The sequence below is a fragment of the Aspergillus ruber genome (genome assembly GCF_000600275.1).
Source record: "Aspergillus ruber CBS 135680 unplaced genomic scaffold scaffold00004, whole genome shotgun sequence".
Classification (NCBI taxonomy): Eukaryota; Fungi; Ascomycota; class Eurotiomycetes; order Eurotiales; family Aspergillaceae; genus Aspergillus; species Aspergillus ruber.
This window is the reverse complement of record NW_024467300.1, coordinates 143,270-162,143: the sequence shown is the minus strand read 5'-3', so window position 1 is coordinate 162,143 and position 18,874 is coordinate 143,270. Positions and strand designations below refer to the sequence as shown.

The 18,874-nt window shown below is 46.8% G+C and overlaps 5 protein-coding genes across 5 annotated transcripts; all 5 read right to left on the bottom strand.

Annotated features, from left to right (window-relative positions):
* Positions 1 to 157: 157 nt before the first annotated feature.
* Positions 158 to 1,589, bottom strand: EURHEDRAFT_449085 (ANP1/MMN9/VAN1 family protein; the record flags this gene model as incomplete). Its single annotated transcript, XM_040783785.1, has 5 exons — positions 158 to 306; positions 358 to 573; positions 629 to 676; positions 726 to 1,357; positions 1,417 to 1,589. 5 exons carry the CDS (start codon positions 1,587 to 1,589, stop codon positions 158 to 160), a joined length of 1,218 nt encoding a protein of 405 aa, XP_040641575.1.
* Positions 1,590 to 3,616: 2,027 nt separating this feature from the next.
* Positions 3,617 to 4,846, bottom strand: EURHEDRAFT_400061 (putative HLH DNA binding domain protein; the record flags this gene model as incomplete). The annotated part of the gene is made up of 2 exons (XM_040779979.1): positions 3,617 to 4,730; positions 4,791 to 4,846. The coding sequence occupies 2 exons, from the start codon at positions 4,844 to 4,846 to the stop codon at positions 3,617 to 3,619; spliced, it is 1,170 nt and encodes a 389-aa protein (XP_040641574.1).
* A 6,186-nt stretch (positions 4,847 to 11,032) lies between these two features.
* Positions 11,033 to 12,357, bottom strand: ecm33 (GPI-anchored protein Ecm33; the record flags this gene model as incomplete). The annotated part of the gene is made up of 3 exons (XM_040783837.1): positions 11,033 to 11,336; positions 11,394 to 12,231; positions 12,297 to 12,357. The coding sequence occupies 3 exons, from the start codon at positions 12,355 to 12,357 to the stop codon at positions 11,033 to 11,035; spliced, it is 1,203 nt and encodes a 400-aa protein (XP_040641573.1).
* A 3,251-nt stretch (positions 12,358 to 15,608) lies between these two features.
* EURHEDRAFT_260592 (uncharacterized protein) lies at positions 15,609 to 16,244 on the bottom strand. Its single transcript, XM_040778127.1, has one exon. It carries the CDS (start codon positions 16,162 to 16,164, stop codon positions 15,703 to 15,705), a length of 462 nt encoding a protein of 153 aa, XP_040641572.1. The 5' UTR covers positions 16,165 to 16,244; the 3' UTR covers positions 15,609 to 15,702.
* Positions 16,245 to 16,796: 552 nt separating this feature from the next.
* EURHEDRAFT_400059 (uncharacterized protein) lies at positions 16,797 to 17,496 on the bottom strand (the record flags this gene model as incomplete). Its single annotated transcript, XM_040779978.1, has 2 exons — positions 16,797 to 17,066; positions 17,362 to 17,496. The coding sequence occupies 2 exons, from the start codon at positions 17,494 to 17,496 to the stop codon at positions 16,797 to 16,799; spliced, it is 405 nt and encodes a 134-aa protein (XP_040641571.1).
* Positions 17,497 to 18,874: the final 1,378 nt, after the last annotated feature.

Here is an 18,874-nt window from a genome sequence, read left to right as displayed (position 1 = left end):
AAAAAAAAAAAAAAAAAAAAAAAAAAAAAAAAAAAAAAAAAAAAAAAAGGAATCAACATAAGAACTGAAAACACCGTGCCTATCAAAGATGGGGTATTCAGACATGGCGGGAAATTGAATACTTGATCAAACGACAACCAAGTCATGGATGTTGAGCTTAAGCGTTACCAGGCTTTTCATCGGTGTCGATATGCCAAACCACGTAATTGGGAAGACCAAAAACCTGGTATCCAGCGCGCTTGGCCATGCGGGCGAACCCTTCTGTTTCGGCTTGGTTTTCGAAAGCATAAGCGGGGAAGTTGATACCTGAAGAAATTAGAACCCTCACTAAGCCAGCCAGATCAGATAAAAACATACCAGTACGGTGGACATCAGCCTTCACGATAATGTTCACACCACCAATGCCATCGAGCTCAATCTCTTCATCCTTGTTATTCCTCCAGTCACCCATGGTGGCGAGGTAGGTCCGGCCGGTGGCGTATTCCTTGTAGCCTTCTGCCAGAACCGTGTTGGGGTCCAGAGTCGCCCGTAGCCTGCGACCCTTGTCGGACTCGATCCACGAGTTGTAGTCAACTGCAAGCAGAGTTAGATAGCATTCTCAAATGGACAGGAACTGAAATTCACGTACAACGACCCTCAATGTCATGACCATCTCGGTAGCGGTGGAACCAAATGTCTGCAAATGATTAGCATATATAAAGTAGACTCATGCGAGAAACACATACTAGGAACGAGAATGTCTTTGTCATGAGCGGTAAAGTCCTCAATGATCTTGTCGGGGCTGTCCACGATATCGACATCTCTCCAGTAAACCCAAGAGTGATCAGCCTTCAGAGCCGAGTAGAGAAGATAATTGCGCGCCCGTCCAATAGACTTGCGACGTGGTCCCTGAGCAGCGAACGAGTGACGTTCCTCGACGCTCATTTCAACATCTGCACCAAAGTCCTTTTGCACAACGGTTGCACTCCGGAAAGCAATCTTCTCCTCGGTTTGACTCTGGATACGGTTCAACTCGGATGAAAGAACAGCGAGGGTGTCGTCTTTGCAGTCACCGACGAGGAAGGCCAGGTCGATCAATTCGTGCGGGTAGGTCAGCTTGTAGAGAAGGTCGAAGTACTTCTGAATGTAAGGAGCGGCGTCTCTCAGCGGGGTAAGGATGAGCACGCGCTCGCCATTCGCGGCAGCCTTAGAAGTAGATCTAATGGGGTTGAGGTCCATAGTCGAGATCGAGGTGGAGTTCACCTCGTATGGCTCGTGGTGGTTGAAGATGACAGGTGTCTGAGCATGGGCATTCCACTCGACCATTTCGTTGATGGACATATCCATGGGCGACTTGGAAGAGCCGTAGCAGTAGAAACTGCATCGAAATCCATCAGTATATCCGATAATTGAGAGATGTGAAGGACAAGAGCCTACCTCTGCATCTCAGATGCAGACTTACTGATTCCGCTCCATAACAGAATCAGCAAGCCCGCAATAGCGACTGACACCAGAAAGCGAGTTCTTGTTACCAGCACCAGAATCGCTCTCCATGGAGGCAACCTGGCCTTGGCCGACTTCCATGTTACACCACCTTTGGGGAGAAGCATATTGTCCTTTTTCTAGACCAAATTCGACACCTTGGCTATCAATCAATCGATTCGGGGCGTTTCTATTCCTCAATCCACGGTATTCGATGGTATACGTCGATTAAAAAGTCGAAGTTTCGATGCCACAAATAGACACACCCTTGATCCGGCCACAAACGAATACGGAAGTCAGTGGGGGGAGACCCTGACCAGAATGTACAATACGTATCGCGGGGAGTTGTTTATCGCAAAATCTCGAGACGACCGCGTCGAATCGGAAGCGCTATAGTCTGGTTGGGATGGCAGATGAGGCGAGAATCGGTTGATGACGATTAAGGAGGGAAGAGAGAAGGAAGTGGGCGACGAAAGCCAGGGATCACCCGACGGATGGGCGGCTCTCGGAAAGTAAACGAGTGAACGACGATAAAAGATGAAAATACAATGATTAGTATCGAAAAAGGACGCGAGACGAAGAGAAAACACGAAGAGAGAAGCGATGAGAGGAAAGAAGGCTGGAGAAAGAGTCGAGAAGGCCAGCCAGACCGGGGGAGGAAAGCGAAGACGCTGATCTGCCCAAGAATTTCTTCGTTGTGACAGTCGGTCTCACCCGCCCCTTTTTATAGCACACCTTGACTTCTATGTATGGAGTAAGTATTAAGATACAAATATCAACTACAGTCATCCAGTTCGTAATTATACGAGCACATTTACTGCGCAACCGCGAATTTCTCCTTCTACTACTTGAAAACCCGTTTTCCAGTATATGTCACATGATTTCCAAGGCTTGGCGTCACTGAGGGACCAGACAGGAATCGATGGCATGAAATTTAATGGCTGTCATATAGTTGACCAAATACCCATTCCTAATCCACCAATATGTGCGAGACACGGTAATGAGCAACTGGTTAGGAGTATCATCCTTTGAAATACTCATGTAAATGAACCCTGGGCAAAACCAGGACGACAATAGGGGCTTGTCCTGTGATTCCTGTCCTCCCAGAACGTCTATTGCCAGAAGCCAATCCTGCTGCACATTTTACAGATGTGGCTGCGCAAGCAAGTGCAGAAGTATAACGACGTTCAGGTGGGTAAGTCAGCATCCACAACCGGAATCAGACGACGAAATTCTCGAAACACCCAATCCACAGGAGAGACTTCCCGACCTCTCAGAAGGTTATTCGAAGTTGACTTGGGAAAGTTCGAAGAAGGTGGAGTTGCTTGACTGATGATTTATAAGATGTAATTCGTCCAAACTGTATCGCGCAGGGTTCGTCGGATTGCTACTCTGTGCTAGGTATGAGGAACAGGAGAAAACCGACCTTCTACTTTGTAGCTCATGAGACTATGTGCTAGCCTGTCGTCCGACACGAGGGCTGTATGTGTCCGACTTGGTGGCTAGTTCATACTCTTCACCACCAGAAACCTCGCCGAAAGGAGAACTGTTCAGCAATCACTTTGGGTCCTATGATCATTTCGGATTGCGTGGTAGACAATATGACTACTGGGTAGAATGGAAGACTAGATAGATAGAATATCAAATTTGAATACAAAATAAACATATAAAACTGCTAAATGACAGATAAATATCCAACAAAATAACAAAGTCCAAGCGTATAAGACAACCAGTTATATGCACCAAATACCAACACACCATTGATCCCATCCCAACCAAAACCAATAGTTCAATCAGTATACACAGAAAAAGCCCAATATGCACATTTATGGTGGAAATGAGAAACCCAATCCAACTTTTCCCCTTTTCTCCAAATCCGAACTCGCCTAAGAACCCACCAGATATGGTCAAGCCAAACCTGCAACCTGCGCCCTGCGATGTGATGTGGTGTGATGCAAAGACCCGCGGAACTGTGCTCGAATAAATGACAGATGCAATGCAAATGCTAAACTCAGATGACCCAGAAAATTGATGCGAAAAAAAAAAAAAAAAAAAAAGGAAAGGAAAGGAAAGGAGAAACACCCGACATGAACACCGGCCGAAATATGCCCTATATATGCAAAACAAGCAAACAGATCAACAAAAAGAAAAGTGCCTATGGCGAAGGCATCATAGACCCCCGTTGCGAAGTGGGAACCGAGTACGAGTGCACCGGGGACGAAGGCCCTGTTGTAGGCGGGGTGCTGTTTAGATAGGAGTGGCCTCCAAAGGACGGAGGCCCACAAATGGGGATACCATCAAACCGCGAAGCCTCGGGGCTGCCGGCGGCAATTTCATCGCAGAAGACGCGCATGCCTGGAAGTAGGTTCTTAGGCTTATTGTTGGCGGCGGTAGTGGTGTCAGGGTGAGGGACCAGCATCTGGGGGCTGTTGGTCTCGCTTTTGGGGACGCGGAAGACATTCTCGTAGGCCTTGAGCTGGTACTCGAGAGCCTGGTTGCGCTCCTCGAGCATCTGCTTCTCCTGCTTGACGGTCTTGAGCTGTGCTTGCACGCTCTGATTCTGCTGCTGGAGACTGGAGACCAGTTGCTGGAGCTGCATGCAGCGGACCTGCGGCTGAAGCTTCTCTGAAAGGTGCTGAGGCATCTCATTTTCCTGGCGGATAAGGTGGATGATGATGAGAAGCATGAAGTCGATGAGGTAGATAGCGCCCTGTACAATGTGTTCCTTGGACTGTGGGAGGCTCTTGCCAGGGTTCCATCCGGCGCGCTCGAGGAAGAAGTCATGGATACGGCTGTCCAGTTCGCGGTGCAGCTGGCTTAGGTTCTTGCGGCGGTTGCCTTCGGCGATACGGTGCTTCTCGCGTTGGTCATCGGGGTCGGTGGAGATCATGCTCCCCTTACGCTTGCGTCCGCAGAGCTGCTGCAAGGGGGGCTTGCGGTTGATGTTTCGGGGAGCGATAAGGGTCACTAGTTCGCTCTGAGAGAGGTCATTGGGCCACTCCATGGTCTTCTGCGAGGAAAACGAATCTTGCCAAGTGCTGTCCTGGGAGTTTGCGGGCGAGGGAGGAGCCACCATGTTCTCTGGTGTTGGCCAAGACGACTTGACTGGGAAGGCATCTTGAGTAGTCGACGGGCTGGGAGCAAAGGTTCTGGCATTGAATGGGTTGAATGGGCCCCGGGGGAGGGGTTCGACGCGTGGAAGAGGGGGTAATCGGCGATCATCACTCATGTCCACTGCGCCAGCACCATTGGAAGATAAAGAGCGAACGCTACTGAAGTCATAGTTAGTATGTGGGATCTCCTTGGTGTAGACTAGGAAGGATACTCACGGAAGAGAGCAGTGGCGCGAGTAGTCACTTGTCATCGGTCCCATATCTTCAAACATCTTGATATGGGATGCTAGAAACGAGAGAAGCGTGGTGTATGTGATATGTGAGGATAATGTCTATCAATCGCGTGTATATCGGGCAAGTAGTATTTATGCTGCTGCCTCCTTTGTCGTTGAATGTATATATTCCAAGGCAAGATCAAACAGAAGGGATGGCAGACTGCACAATGATCACACTGATCGTTTCGGGTTGGCAGAAGAGAGGGCGAGGGGCCTTTAAATAAACGACAGCAAGGGCTCAGGTAGGAAACGAAAAGAAAGCGAAAGATAGTCAGAGAACAAAGTACTGGATAGGATTGCAAAATCCACGAGGTTAGAAACTCAAGAGATGGAATGCTTGATGAAGGAACCAGGTACCCGGTGCGGATGCATGTTTTATATCTTGAGCTGCAGATACTGAACAGGAGACGACAGGTCAAAGGTACTTTCTTCATCGAGAGTGGTGGCGTTCGAGATGCCCCCATAATCCGATGAACTGTAGCATAATCGTCAGTATTAGCAGCAGCAGCATCTTGGAATCTCTGCACAGATTGAAGCCAAGATGTATCATAATCCATGCGGATCTGCGACGGGATCCAACCGGAAAACCAATTTTAGCCGGAACAGAGTTATGTGGATGTGGCTCTTGACGTACAGATCGATCAATATTGATGCGTAGTATCATGGTTATTGATTTTTTGGAATCAACTCTGCAGCATGATCCCCATGTCCCCATCGTGGCGGGGAAGCAAAAGGGCGATTCCGGCAAAGTTCAACCATACAGGGGGGTGGTATGTGGAGGAGGACGCAGAGGCCCTAGTGTTCGGTACATCCGTGAGGATGATAGAAACGAGTCTCTCTGTCACAAAGTATCGCACAGACTGAAACAAATTGCTCGTCCACTCCCCGATCGACGAATTAACGTGTGTCTATTATTTCCATATCCCAAGTTATGATGCTGAAGGATCAGGGTCCCTTGATTTGTCACCGGGATAGCAAAGTAGGAAACGAGCATGGACATAGAGAGTATTGTGGTGAACGTATGTATGCATGCAGTCTGTATTTCCTGGATATCGATTATCCTGCATCCCCTTGCATCTCACCCAACAATAGTTCATCTAAGCCAATGGCTTTGTTGCCTCTATGAATTTCATGATGCATCCGCAACGGAATAGCGTTCTTTTGCGGTAAAAACGTTCTGGACGTTTGGCGGTTTGCGAAGCGCTTCCTAGCTTATGGATGTACATGTTACGGAACAGCCCATCCGGCGTTTGTCTATGGTACAGAGACGCCAGGATTTCTATGGGGGGTTTTTCTTTTTTTTTGGTTTTGTTCTTTTTTATTATCCGTTCACCTGGGGAAGGCGAAAGTGAGAGATCAGAAGAACCCGAAAAGTGGAGAGAACGAGCGCTCAAGCCCTTTCCCAATGATAATGATAACTGTCTGTCTCGGCAAGCGAATGGACACCCGCAAAATTCCTCGATCGTGGCAAAATGCCCATGAGGTCCCATCGAAAGTTCATTTAGCTCGAGCACAATAGCTCGCGAGACTTCCTCGAACAGCACATCGCCTCATTCGCATTGAATGTGCACAAACCGCCATAAGTGGACATCTGGCAGTTTAGCTACAGCAATCATGAATGGTCTCCGCTGAGGGGAAAGAGGGCATCTTCAACTCCGGGGAAGCATGGAGCAACAAAAGTACGGAAAATGCAATGACAGGGATCATAGAAGGTTTTCTGGTACAGTGATGCTCCTCCATACATTGTACATCGTACATCGAAACAATCCGACGCACCGACAGGAGGGAGCCGGGATCTCCATCCATTCACCAAGGGGGCGAAAACGGGGGAGGCTCCTTTTCTGTCTTTGGCTGGAAAAATATTCCGGGCAAATAGCAGGAAGCAAGGATTGTGCCATTACGGATGATGGCTCAATAAATTCAGCAGCAGCCCAAAAAGGTACTTGTACATGAGACGAAATCTATGCGGGACCATAATGACATTGGCCTAGGCCATACGAAATATATTCGTCCTCAGAATGTAAGGCAGAAGAATAACGATAGACGGCTCGAGGAAACCAAAGGATGGGGACGAATCCAATGACTAGGGTCTGACGGGCTGTCAGGACCAGATTACAGTTATTTCCGGACACAGTTCCGGATAGAGTTGAGTTGAAAATGCTGTTGATTGGAGTGTTTGCGTGAATAAAAATATCGCTAGTCATTCCGCGGCAATTCAATTCCCATCTAAATACGAGTGTTTAGGTTGGGAGGCTTTGGGATCCCTTGGTGGGTGTTGATAGCGAAACGGTATTAAGAACTGGGATATTGAACAATAAAACGAACTGCTCATTGTCATACTCGAACAAGCAAGAGCCATCGCCAAGATATTCGATGAGTATAGCTGCCAGTGATTGTGGACGGACCGGATGGAGGATGAAAATGACGGGCAGTGGATGGAGGTGAAGAGAGGTTGGAGGTTGGCCATCAGTGGGGCCGGGCGTTTCAGGGCATTACCTGAGCTGTCATATCGGCGGTGTACTATCAATTAAACCCCATCGGGTAGGTCGCTACCAACTGTAGGCTTACTATCTCAGTTAAACCTCCGATAGTATATAGTATACCAGCCACAACTCTGTAAATCACCCAGCAGAGTTCTAAATAAATCGTCTTACACTAAACTAATAAGCAACATCCTTGCACGTACGTAGCAGAGCACGAGCCATCCCACACATTGCGCAATCTCTCAACCTTACTTCTTCTCTTCGTACAGGCGGATGCGGTTTCCGTTGCATGGCTAGCTGCATTGGTGTTGGTTAATTATTCTCCGGCGGTCGAGACTCGTCGGTTGTTTTCTCCGCGTATGTCCCAAATCGTCATTGGCCATGGTATATTGTCCCGCAGAAATGATATGAATTTATTATGGTACGTTGGTACAGGAGTCTGGGGAGGATATATGGGTGGCTTACTTTATGGATCAAGAAACACTGGGATTAGGTTCGAAAACACGAGTTCGCAGAATATCAATATATATCCCCTGCGCCATCGACTGGTCAGAAGCTGATATCCTTGTCTATGTCAGAAGTACCTATTTAATCCATGGACATGGATTACAGTACCGTGGAACAAGAACAAGCTACCACTGACCTGGTCATGGAATAAAATCCAGACGGAATTAATAGGACCCAAAACCTAGTCACCAGAATACTAACAAAATCCAGATTTGACCCCTCCGAGAATTGTTGCATCACCATCAATAACTGAACATCTTTCCGGTAAGGGCAAGTACCTGTACTTGCACGCACAATTCCCACGAAGAGCGGATGTACTGATTATCATTGCACATGTATGCATGGTGTACAGTCTACGGAGGACAAGTGCACATCCAGTATATACATAGAAGCTTCAAAAGTACTTTGCCCCTGCCTGACCGTATTGCATCAAGTCATTCATGCTCTCTATACCTTGTCTACAGAATAGGATATCCTTGTATGGAAAAGACGAAGCTAACACCGTTAGAATCGCCACTAGCAGTGTTCAGTCCTTGTGGGTGAAGCCACAGTGGCCATGAAGTAAAAGTATGTTGACCTTGCTTCTGCGTGTACTGTATGAAGTGTATAAAGCGTATGACGTAGACATCCCTACGGCGTACAGGGTACTGTACATAACCGGGAAAAAGAAAAAGGAAATATACCAACAGCTCCATCTGTCAATAACAAATGAACTTAAGGATTCCGGATCAATAAGCGACTCAACAGTATAGCAGGGGTACCCTGTACTACTTCATAATTTTAGCATAGATACGAGGTGAAGTAGAGGGTACGCAGGTACTTCTGTGTACGTTGAACCTCTACTAATCAATAGAACCGCCAGACCACCCTTCTTAAAAGAAAGTCATGCCACGCTCAGTCGCACTCTAATTAAGGTACCCCGCCCTCGTATCGCTACCAAAGTAAGACGAACAAGTACGAACCAACCAGTAAGGTCGACCTGTATATCCACGAGTCAGTCGTGTACCGGCCCGAACAATCCTATTCTATCATAACCAGAACATACAAGTACTACATGGCACCAAAGTACGAATTTCTCTTTCCAGGCGCATACATATACATGTACATACAATGGCATCCCTGGAAATAAAGGGAAAAAGAATCCAGGGCCTATCCCGGACCCCGGGATGGATCGGGCTGGCCGGGTCTATGGGGAACATGTACGCGGATGCAAGGCATGCAAGGCGTGCATGTGTACATATGGAATAAGATATACATTCACAAGTACGTGGCGATTGATATCTGTGCAAGGACGGATAGAAGAGACAGGTGTGTGTATGTGTGTGTGTAGGACTCCGCCCGCGCGCCTTGCAGGGCATAGATCATAATATTGAATTATATCATGGTATATCATATCAACTACGGCTTTACCATAGGGGTAGTTCTTGGCTGTGCTGAGATGCTCGAGGGATATTGTTCGATTTTCCGGTAGATCATTGGTCTGGGTGTCTGTATATGGGAATGCCGAAATAGAAACCGTAGGGCAGAATAATAAACCAGGATAAACAATCATCTGAGTAGTGTAAACTAGGATGTCTACCTACTGTTACTACCTTTCCCTGTACTACGGAGTATACGGCACATCCCTCGTTCACCTATACAACACATCGCATAGCAAACTTCAACCACCAAGCTATATGTACGCCCTAACCCACCACTCGTGTTCTGTGCGTACTCCGTCCATTATACATGACATGCTCGGGACGGCACGCTACAGAGACAGACGGGTAATAAAAAAGCAAGGCAAGACCACATACTCCATAGTACTCCATAAAAACATACACAATATATCCACAGCGCCATGGCATATACCGAAGGTATGCTTTCAGAGGAACATATTAGTTACGGAGTAACCAGGCTATTTTTCCCGTCCAATGAACACGCACAAAAAGTTCAGCGGAAGCTAATTCCTCTATTTCCGACACTTTAATCGGATGATGTCCATGTCCACGATAGTCGATTGACCCGCTTATTCCAAAAGATAGATGGTAGGTATGTAGATGGATCTATGGAGTACGGTTCGTTTTGATTCTCCATCTCCATCTACAAATAGTTAAATACATTTCTTTGTACTCCGTACTAAGTATGGACCACGGTTCTCCTCACCTGTTATGTTTTCCGCAGATGTGATGTATCATAAGAACCCTTACCGTTCCGTCGTGGAGAGTAAAGTCTCTACTTTCTACTGGTGGCTCTCTATTTTCCTACTCTCTCGTCCTCTCGTTCTCTGTTAGAAATGCTGTACGTAGAATAGATACGTATGTACTTGTATGCGCGCAGAGTACGGAGTACTATGCACACGTACAAGCAAGGCCCGTCCCACCCTCATGGGGGTTTGTCCGATGGGACAAGAGATCGATAACTAAACAATGGAATTGATGACTTGATGCCAGTAAATTAAGTAGATGGAGACTGCCTTGTAGGTAGAGTTGCAGCAGTACTAGCTAGAAGATGAACCATTTTTGCCGGTCATGAACCTCACCATTGCTAAAACACTGCTCACCGGACGACAGTCGAAGGTAGAGTCCGAAACAACGGCGGGGACGTTGACAGCTGGCAATCACTCTCTCGAATCCTTCGGCCCTCGACGTAATCCTCCCCTCGTCCGACAAACGTGAAACGAACGTGTCGCCGCACACTCTGGCCACGAAAGCCGGCAATCCAGCTAACTGCAAGCTTGATGCACATCTACTACCAAACTGGGTCTACAGCAGCCGCTCGGACGTGCCCACCACACCGCCAGCCACTGGGGCCCGCGGGAAGCAGCATGCGGCCAGACTAGGTAACTACTTGATTCATGAACCATTTTCGCTGGCTATAGTACTCTGTAGGCCAAAGGAATATCTCAGAAACAGTCGTATCGAATTAATGGCGATCAGAAACATTAAACCAACAATCAATGAAAAAGACAAACTCCTTTCCGATAGAACGATGAAACCTTTATCTTCAGGGGACATAGCCCGCCAAATGAGCGAATCTCCCTCAAGACTCAAATTATTATAAGAACAGCAGAAGAAATAAAATAGGACAAGAGAACCCCTTGCTAATTAAGCGACTCTACACAACTCTTTGGAGCGAAGTAGAATGGTATAAAATGGAGGAAAAAACGGGAAATAAAGAACGCATCTCTCTGGTATCAACAGGGGAAAGGCTTTTACATAGCAAGCTGGAGGAGAGCACCAAAGATTGCAGCCATTCCCATGGCGGGAACATTGGCAATGTTGGCAGGGGCAGCACCCTCGCTCGAAGTAGAAGTGCCAGAAGCAGCAGAAGAGGTGCCGCTGGAAGTACCAGACTGGCCGTTCTTGCTCTTGGGGTTGGACTTCTTGGCGGAGCAAGTGTACGAACCACGGATAACCTTGTCCTTGTGCTTCTTGTCGAAACCGTCGCAGTCGAAGTCACCAGTGCTCTGCATGTTGAAACCACCCTTGACGTTGCTCAATTCGGGGATGTCGACGCTAGTAGTCATGTTAGCAGTGTAAACAGAATGATAAGCAATGAACGCATGAACTCACTTGTCAAAAGCACCGCTAAAGTCAATAGCACCAGTGATGGTCTCGAGACTAGGGAAAGAGATGTTGGCAAGCTTGTCGTTACGCATGATCTGGAAACCACCGTTGACAGTCTCGAGCTGAGGCATGCTGAGGTTGGAGAGCTTAGCGTTGTTGTTGAAAGCAAGGTCACCGGTCTCGGTGAGGTTGGGGGCACTGAAGGTCTTGAAGCTGTCACCCCAGAAACCCATCTGACCGGTCAAGTTGTGGAGAGAGGGCACGGAAACGCTGCTGACGTTACGGAAGGTCATGTTGGTACCGCTGGCGAGGTTGGGGAGCTCGATTTCGAGAGAGTCCATGTTACCAGCGAAGTTGATGAGACCGGTGGCCTCGGTCAGGTTGTTGACGTTGACAGTCTTGAGGTTGGTGTTCTCAGTGATGTCGAAGTCACCAACCTTGTTGAGGGAGATACCGTCAAGGCTGGACAGACCAGTGTTGGTGATGGCAACGTTGCCAGCCTCAGAGATACCAGTGGCGAACTCAAGCTTCTGCAGCTGGGGAAGAGCAGTGAACTTGATGCTACCAACGCTGCTCAGAGCGCCAAAGTTGAGAGTGTAGAGACCAGTAAGGCCATCGAGCTTGAAGGTGTCGCCGATCTCGCCGAGGTTGGGGGCAGTCAGAGAGGTAAGGTTGCTAGCACCAGTGCAGCTGAAACCACCGGTGATCTTCTCGACGTTGTTGAAGGACAGGGTGTCGGCGACCTTCTCGGAGATTTCGACATCACCCTTGAGGGTCTTGCACGAGCTGTAGCCATCGATGTCGCTCTGGCTGGAGATTTTAATGGTCTTGCCCTCACCACAGGCTGTAATAAAACCTTGTCAGTTTCCCAATCCCTCGGACAACCCATTATCAATGAGGATCACTCACAGGAACCGAGAGCAAGTTGACTCGCCGCCAGGGCGGGAAGAGCGTACTTCAAAAAGGCCATTGTGATAGCTCTTTATTCTGATGAAGAAACCTCGTTAGTCCTCGATCACGATATAGGAAGGGATTGATAGATTTCGAACTCGACCAGGGACCAAGTTTCAACGGTCGAGCGTAGTAACCCTCGAGCAACGACCGAGTCGAAACACAGCCTGTGCGAGTCCGAATGCAAGACGTACCGATATAGTCAAGTAGTGAAAGTTAGAGATGCAGTCTGTATAATAACGAGATGGTAAGCGGTTGTTCGAGAGATGGAATAGAAAGCAGCGTTCTTTTGGGGAGAGGGAGAACCAACAGTTGGATTTGAACGAGCGAAGGGTTAAATGGGAAGGGACCAAACGAAGGAAGCTGCCGGGGACAGGCGCAAAGTGAGACTCGACAAGAAAAGAAGGAACGGGCGAGAAAGGGAAGAAGAAGAGAAGAAAAAGAGAAGAAAAAGAGAAGAAAAAAGAAAGACTGGATGGTGAAGGAGAGAAAGCGCAACCAGAGGCAAAAGGCTTTCATTCAGGGAGGACAAGAAAGGAGGCGTGGCCCGCGCGGTGGGTCGGTATCGTATTTACGATACAGTTATTTGCGGTGGTCTGATTCAGGTCCTGGCCAATCATCACACGCAATGGCAGCAAGACAATACGGTACCTGGCAGGAGCATTACCGTTATGACAGCCGAAAGCGCTACAATCCTTGATTCATGACCGGAAATGAAACCGATTTTTACGCCCCTTAGTCGGTCCCAGCGTGTAACACATCGCCAATCAATGCTTCTATTGTACCTTTTCATTGGCCAAAATCTAGGACACCAGTCCCGCCCGGTTATCGTCAGCCACTCATAGTTATTTTTTGTTTGCGTTGGCTGTTAGACCCGATTCTGCCAGTTCTGTTTCTGTTTTCAGTAATACCAATACAGAATGCATAATTTATGCCGAATGCATCACAACCACAATCATCAGGGCTGAAAGCATTGGAATGAGAGATTCGTGGTCAATTATTTGCGATTATGATCGATAACTAGAATTGAATGGTTTCATCCCAGTATTGGGGATCGAGAAGATCCAAATCTTGTTTAGGAGTAAGTTACCCGTAGGACTAGTACGGACTAGTGTGGCTAGTAATACATTCTGACAGAACCATACCATACAGAAAATAGGATATCTATAGTAACACCATACCGTCCATTACCATGCATCCATGCCATATATCTGTACTCTGTAGTCCAGTACACAATGCTTGTTGTCATTGTTCGATTCTAGCTCTATAAACACCTGGAGGAAGACTGCCAACACAGCTCAGCGAATAGCTCAATTCAGAATTCGCCACGATCGACGACTATCAATACAAAAAAAAAAAACAAAATACGGTACCGTCCCAGAGCGGATAAGGCAAAAATAAAAAAACCAACCTCCTGGATGAATGCCGTCTACTACTTCGTACATCGAAGCAGCTGAGACTTACATACCGTACAATATCAAATGCCAAATCCGTCAACCGGATCCAGCAAGTACTCTGTAGAGACCTCCCCGTATCAGAATTCAGAATAACACTCGCCAGAGTCTGGTCTGTACTCGGTATACCGGTAGTACTGTTCCGTAGAATACATACGTACAAGCTCCTAAATTAAGAGTGGCGACATCGATTCCGGTGGTCTGTGATTCCTGGTTCGGGTTCGAGCGAAGACCAGGAAAAAGGAACCAGGGAATATCCCGAAATCAATTGGTGGTCCGACGTATTTGGGCGTATTGTTCAATAATGACCTGTGTCTAGCGACGCTTCCAGACTCTCGCTTGCGGTTGATCCATCATCCGTATGCCCTAACCGGGGTTCTTTTGTGCATTTTTATTTATGTGATACTCGTAGCAGGTATATTGCTATCGGCTTATGTTATGGTTGCAGTCTGTTCGCTTTTGATGCACTCGACATCCTCTCAGAGATACAGCCATTCAACGACGGTCACTGATTGTGATTTCCGATCGTTAAGATTCTACACTGATCTCTCCACTACGCTCCGTCCGGGACTCCACATGACTATCCTCGGCTGTTCTACGTAGCGTCATTGGTACACGCAGTACGGAGTATGGTCAAATAATGGCCTTTATCTACAACGCATTGTTCTAGAAGTAATCTTATAAGCATATTCTGTTCTCTGATAACAAGTACTCCGTACGGAGTATGGAATATCACCGTGATCATCCTGTATCGACATCAATGCCAAGAAGCACGTTCACCCCCGACGCCACTTGATACAGAATGAGTGGCTAAGAAGCGAGGAATTGTTAGTATTCTACATAGCATGGAGTAGCATAGCGCCATCACTCCAATTAATAGTATGGAAACAATTCCATATTCCTATTCAATACAATAATTAATGACTACGTTACATTCGGTTTATTCCTGTGATAAATAAATTACAGTGCAATACTTCCGTATTGTACAGAATGTGCAACATTACTCTATACAAACGGAGTATTTTTAGGATATACAAAATGAAAGAGAAGCTTTTTTACGGTTGCCTAAAATCCACCACAATCCCCTTTATCGAAAGGGAGTTTGAAATGGAGCATTTTATTGATGCTTAGCTCTAGGATTGAATAACTTTAAGTGGACAATACCGGACACTATTATCAGGGGGAAATTACAAAGCACGCGAATTCTGGGTATGAACTCCATACAAGTTATAATATAGCGGATCCTCCCTCGTTACTTCGTGCAAGTAGGAATGCCTGGATTGGTTTCCCGTTACATTCATTGCTTGTCATGTCCTTTGCTTTTCTAATTTATTCCAATGTTAAGGAAAGCTGCTGCTAATCACAAGGCACTTCCTTGCCGATCAACGCCAACCATGGCTTAATCTGTCTTAGATAGTGCTGTATTGTGGCAAGTTTTTCTATGAAACTTCCATCCTGGGTGGCTACCCTTCCCGTCGGACATTCCATCAACCCAGCAGAGCACATGCGCCATAGATCCCACAAGCAAACGCCTAGCCGTCGAAGTGCTGGAAGGCCCCAAAGCCTCGCCACTTCAACCCTGTTAGCTGTCCTTGACGTAGAGGATCGAGAATATTCCCCTGGTATAGTTTCATTGTTCGCCCTATCCGTAGAGACTCCATTTCATATCGACATTGGGACATCGGTCTTAAGAGGAGTCAGCGGTAGTCTCCAGGCGGGATAGTCGCCAGAGTCGAAGAAGCTGTCAGAAGGTGCAAAGAGCGGCATCGGGTTTTCTCTCAAGTAACGAAGGATTTCTTTGAGCTGGGGAAGTCTTCGTGTTGTAGAGACCCATACCCCAAATCACCCTTGATCACTCACAGATCAGGTCGCATTAGTACAAAACACAAATCAACCATCCCAATCCGTGTTCATTTTCTAAATCTCCTCGGCAGTCCAACCTCAGCCTCCCCACAAAGCTCCTCCTTTCGCGGTAGTGTTGTTGTTGTCGTCGTCATTAGGCTGACTTCGCCTCTCAGCAGCTTTCCGGGGCCATAGTAGCGCTGCAGGCGCCACAAAGCCCAATAAGTTTGGTATTCCTCAGCCCAAAAAGGGGGCCACCCCGCCTTCCGCTCCTTATCTAGAACAGAGGGTGACTCGCTCAGTGAAGCCTTTAATGCGGCGCGAAAATTCTGAAGCATGGTGGATAAGACTGTACATGCCAGGCATTGGATTGGTGCTGCCAAATGAATTGTGTTTCGTATCGCGGATTGTGCCTCATTACCGCCATGTTGACTAAGGAGCTCAGATACATCAGATGCGAGGCGAAGATGTTCGTTGATGTTCGCACAACAAAACGAGGGGAGTCTGATGATAATGACTTGTCGATTCATGTTTTGGATCCTCCTCGGGTTCGCACCGATGGTCCAAGGAGAGAGGATATCTTCCCAAACCAAGAGAGAATTGGCTTGAAAACCCGTATTTGCTCGAGGTGAAACTAGCAGGAGACTATCAAGACCGGAAAAGTCTTATGTGCATCTTATTATATGGAAGACTATCTCGACTGGGGGTCTTTCAAACATACTGCTGATTGTTTTATAGAGTCAGGGGTACAATCAAAGTATAAAAAGAAACAGGAAGTACATACACGAGAGGTGCTATTCAAAGAAAGTCTACCACAATTTCTGGCATGCTAATACTGCCTCTCAATTATACAGCTGACTTATCGAGTAGTAGTACTATGCTCTGGTCTCTGTAGATCAACAGCCCCACGGAAAGTCCCTGCTGCATACATAATAGCAGGCGGGTATTCCGTACAACTACTACTTGGTATTATGTGCCTGTGAAACGACCCAAATTTCTGTCTCTATGATCCTAGCCCGGAATAGTGGTTATACTTTACTCGCTGTCCGTACTTTTATATCCCTGTCGTCTAAACAATTCTTAATACTTTGAAATAATATTAACTACAGTAATATGTCCAACCCAACAGCTCCGGATTTATCTCTGACCTTTGAGTCAATCATCATACTGTGGGTTTCTTAACTGGCGCAATATCGAACATGAAATGAACCTGATCTTGAGGCTCATCGGAATACTGGTGAATTGTCTTAACAATCACCTTTGTCGGAGCCCTAGCTCCCAATTCCTTCTTGCGGTTAGTCAGAAACCAAGCAACACCAAATGGGGTCGGTGTTTTTAGAATGGCTTCGTTAGTATCTTTTATATTGAAGGACTCATCAGGCCATTCAGGTATAGCGCTTTTGGCTGCCTCACTCGCAATGTCCAATGAGTCCTAATTGATCCGTGGTGTCGGGGAAAGTACTCGATATTCTTCAACTGGTCTTCGTTTTTCGCGATATGGAGCCAATGGAGGAAGTAAAGATTAGATAGACTGTTCAGCGGGGGCGCTTTCAAGTGTGGATTGGCTGTTTGTGGGCTTTCGTTTCTTTCCGCTGAATTGTACCCAGCTTCGGCGCTCATGCTTTCAAGATATTCGGCGTTTATTTCCTGCATAGAAAACATGTCAAAATGGAAATTCCCACTATATCCACTCCCCAAGACTGAAAGATGTTCATTTGCTGACTTACTTGATGAGACCCATCGTTGTCATCCCATTCCTGATCCTGAAAGCAGGCCATATGCCCCAAGCCTTTCTTGCCCAGCTTAAATGGCAGGCCCAATCCATCCAGTACGTCAAACATGTCTTTTCCAGTCTCAGTCATCTTGCCGTTGCGTCCGTACCATTGAGGTGACCTGTACGGGTTAAATTCACCGGGCTCAGTAAATCGTTAATGCAACCTCTCGCCACGTCAAGAAGCTTCAGCGAGCACACATAATAATTGCTAGTTTAAGTGCTTTCTCTCATATTAAGGCCTTCACATCGTCATAATTGGGTAGAGAAGTAATTTAGGGAATATTCAGTACATCCGTATTCTCCCTCCAGAAGACATGGTGTTCCGGAGCCGGGACTGAATGCTAAGTAGCATGACGAGCCGCCCGGAACCCATGAGCAGGCTCACTTGCTCTGTGTATGCAGAGCAGTACGAGTAGAGAAAGAAAAGCAAGAAATAGAAAGAAATAATCTTAAGAAGGGAACGCCATATTCAAACGAATGACTCGGGAACATGTAGGATAAAGCGAAGGAAATTTAAAGCGACTGCACTTGAATTGAATGAATGATAGGAATAATTAGCACTGGAAATCAGTAACAAGAATTGTTATCCGATTTTGCTCACTTGATATCCCCTAAAATGGATATAGATTTTCTGGTTCAGCCTGGCATCCTATGGGTCTATTCGGGAGCACTATCCTACTTTCGTAGTCCGTAGTATAGATGGCACTCTTCTTGGTAAGACAAAAAAAATACTTGGAAATTAATCCGTATTACTACGCCAGATTCTAATCCCTCTATCGCTGCGAGTCAGTGGTCATGTCCTCTGCTGGCTGTCAAAAGTCCGGTTTCATGCAGGATACTGTAAATATATGGGCTACTCTTAGAATTTAGTATAATTTTACACCTTGAAACACTTCCTTCCCATTCCACATGCCACTCATTAAGTTACTATTCAGCGCTCCTTTGGTTAGTGTTCATCCTTTTCTTTGTATTAGTCGAATCTAGCCACCCCATGCTCCGTACACAAAGGCATTTCGAAGAATGGATATTTGAATGGATCCAAAGATATGCCGTATTTCGTAGACGGAGCTAGGATTGCACCCAATTCAAAAACAGGGACGAGTTCTCCCCTCCAGAGAAACTGCACGGAAGCGGCTCACTACTCAAATAGTGCATATGAGAGTATGTAAGTGACCGTGCTCTTCCCCTTCTCTCTCATTCTCATTCTCGTTTTCCCTCTATAGATATACATATTTGCTCCAAATAGCAAAATGGATGTATTTTTTGTTCGAACTGCACCGCATGTGTGATTTTCTTGTGGAAATTGCAATACAAGGCCAACCGCCTCCGCAGATTCATAACTGAGGTTCGTTGAATATCACAATCTAATCCTGCGGGTTGACAGGCGCTGGTAGCACCTCGGGCAGGAGAAGTCACGTTTCTTTTTCTACATACCACATACCACATCATAGATGGCACCGTACAGC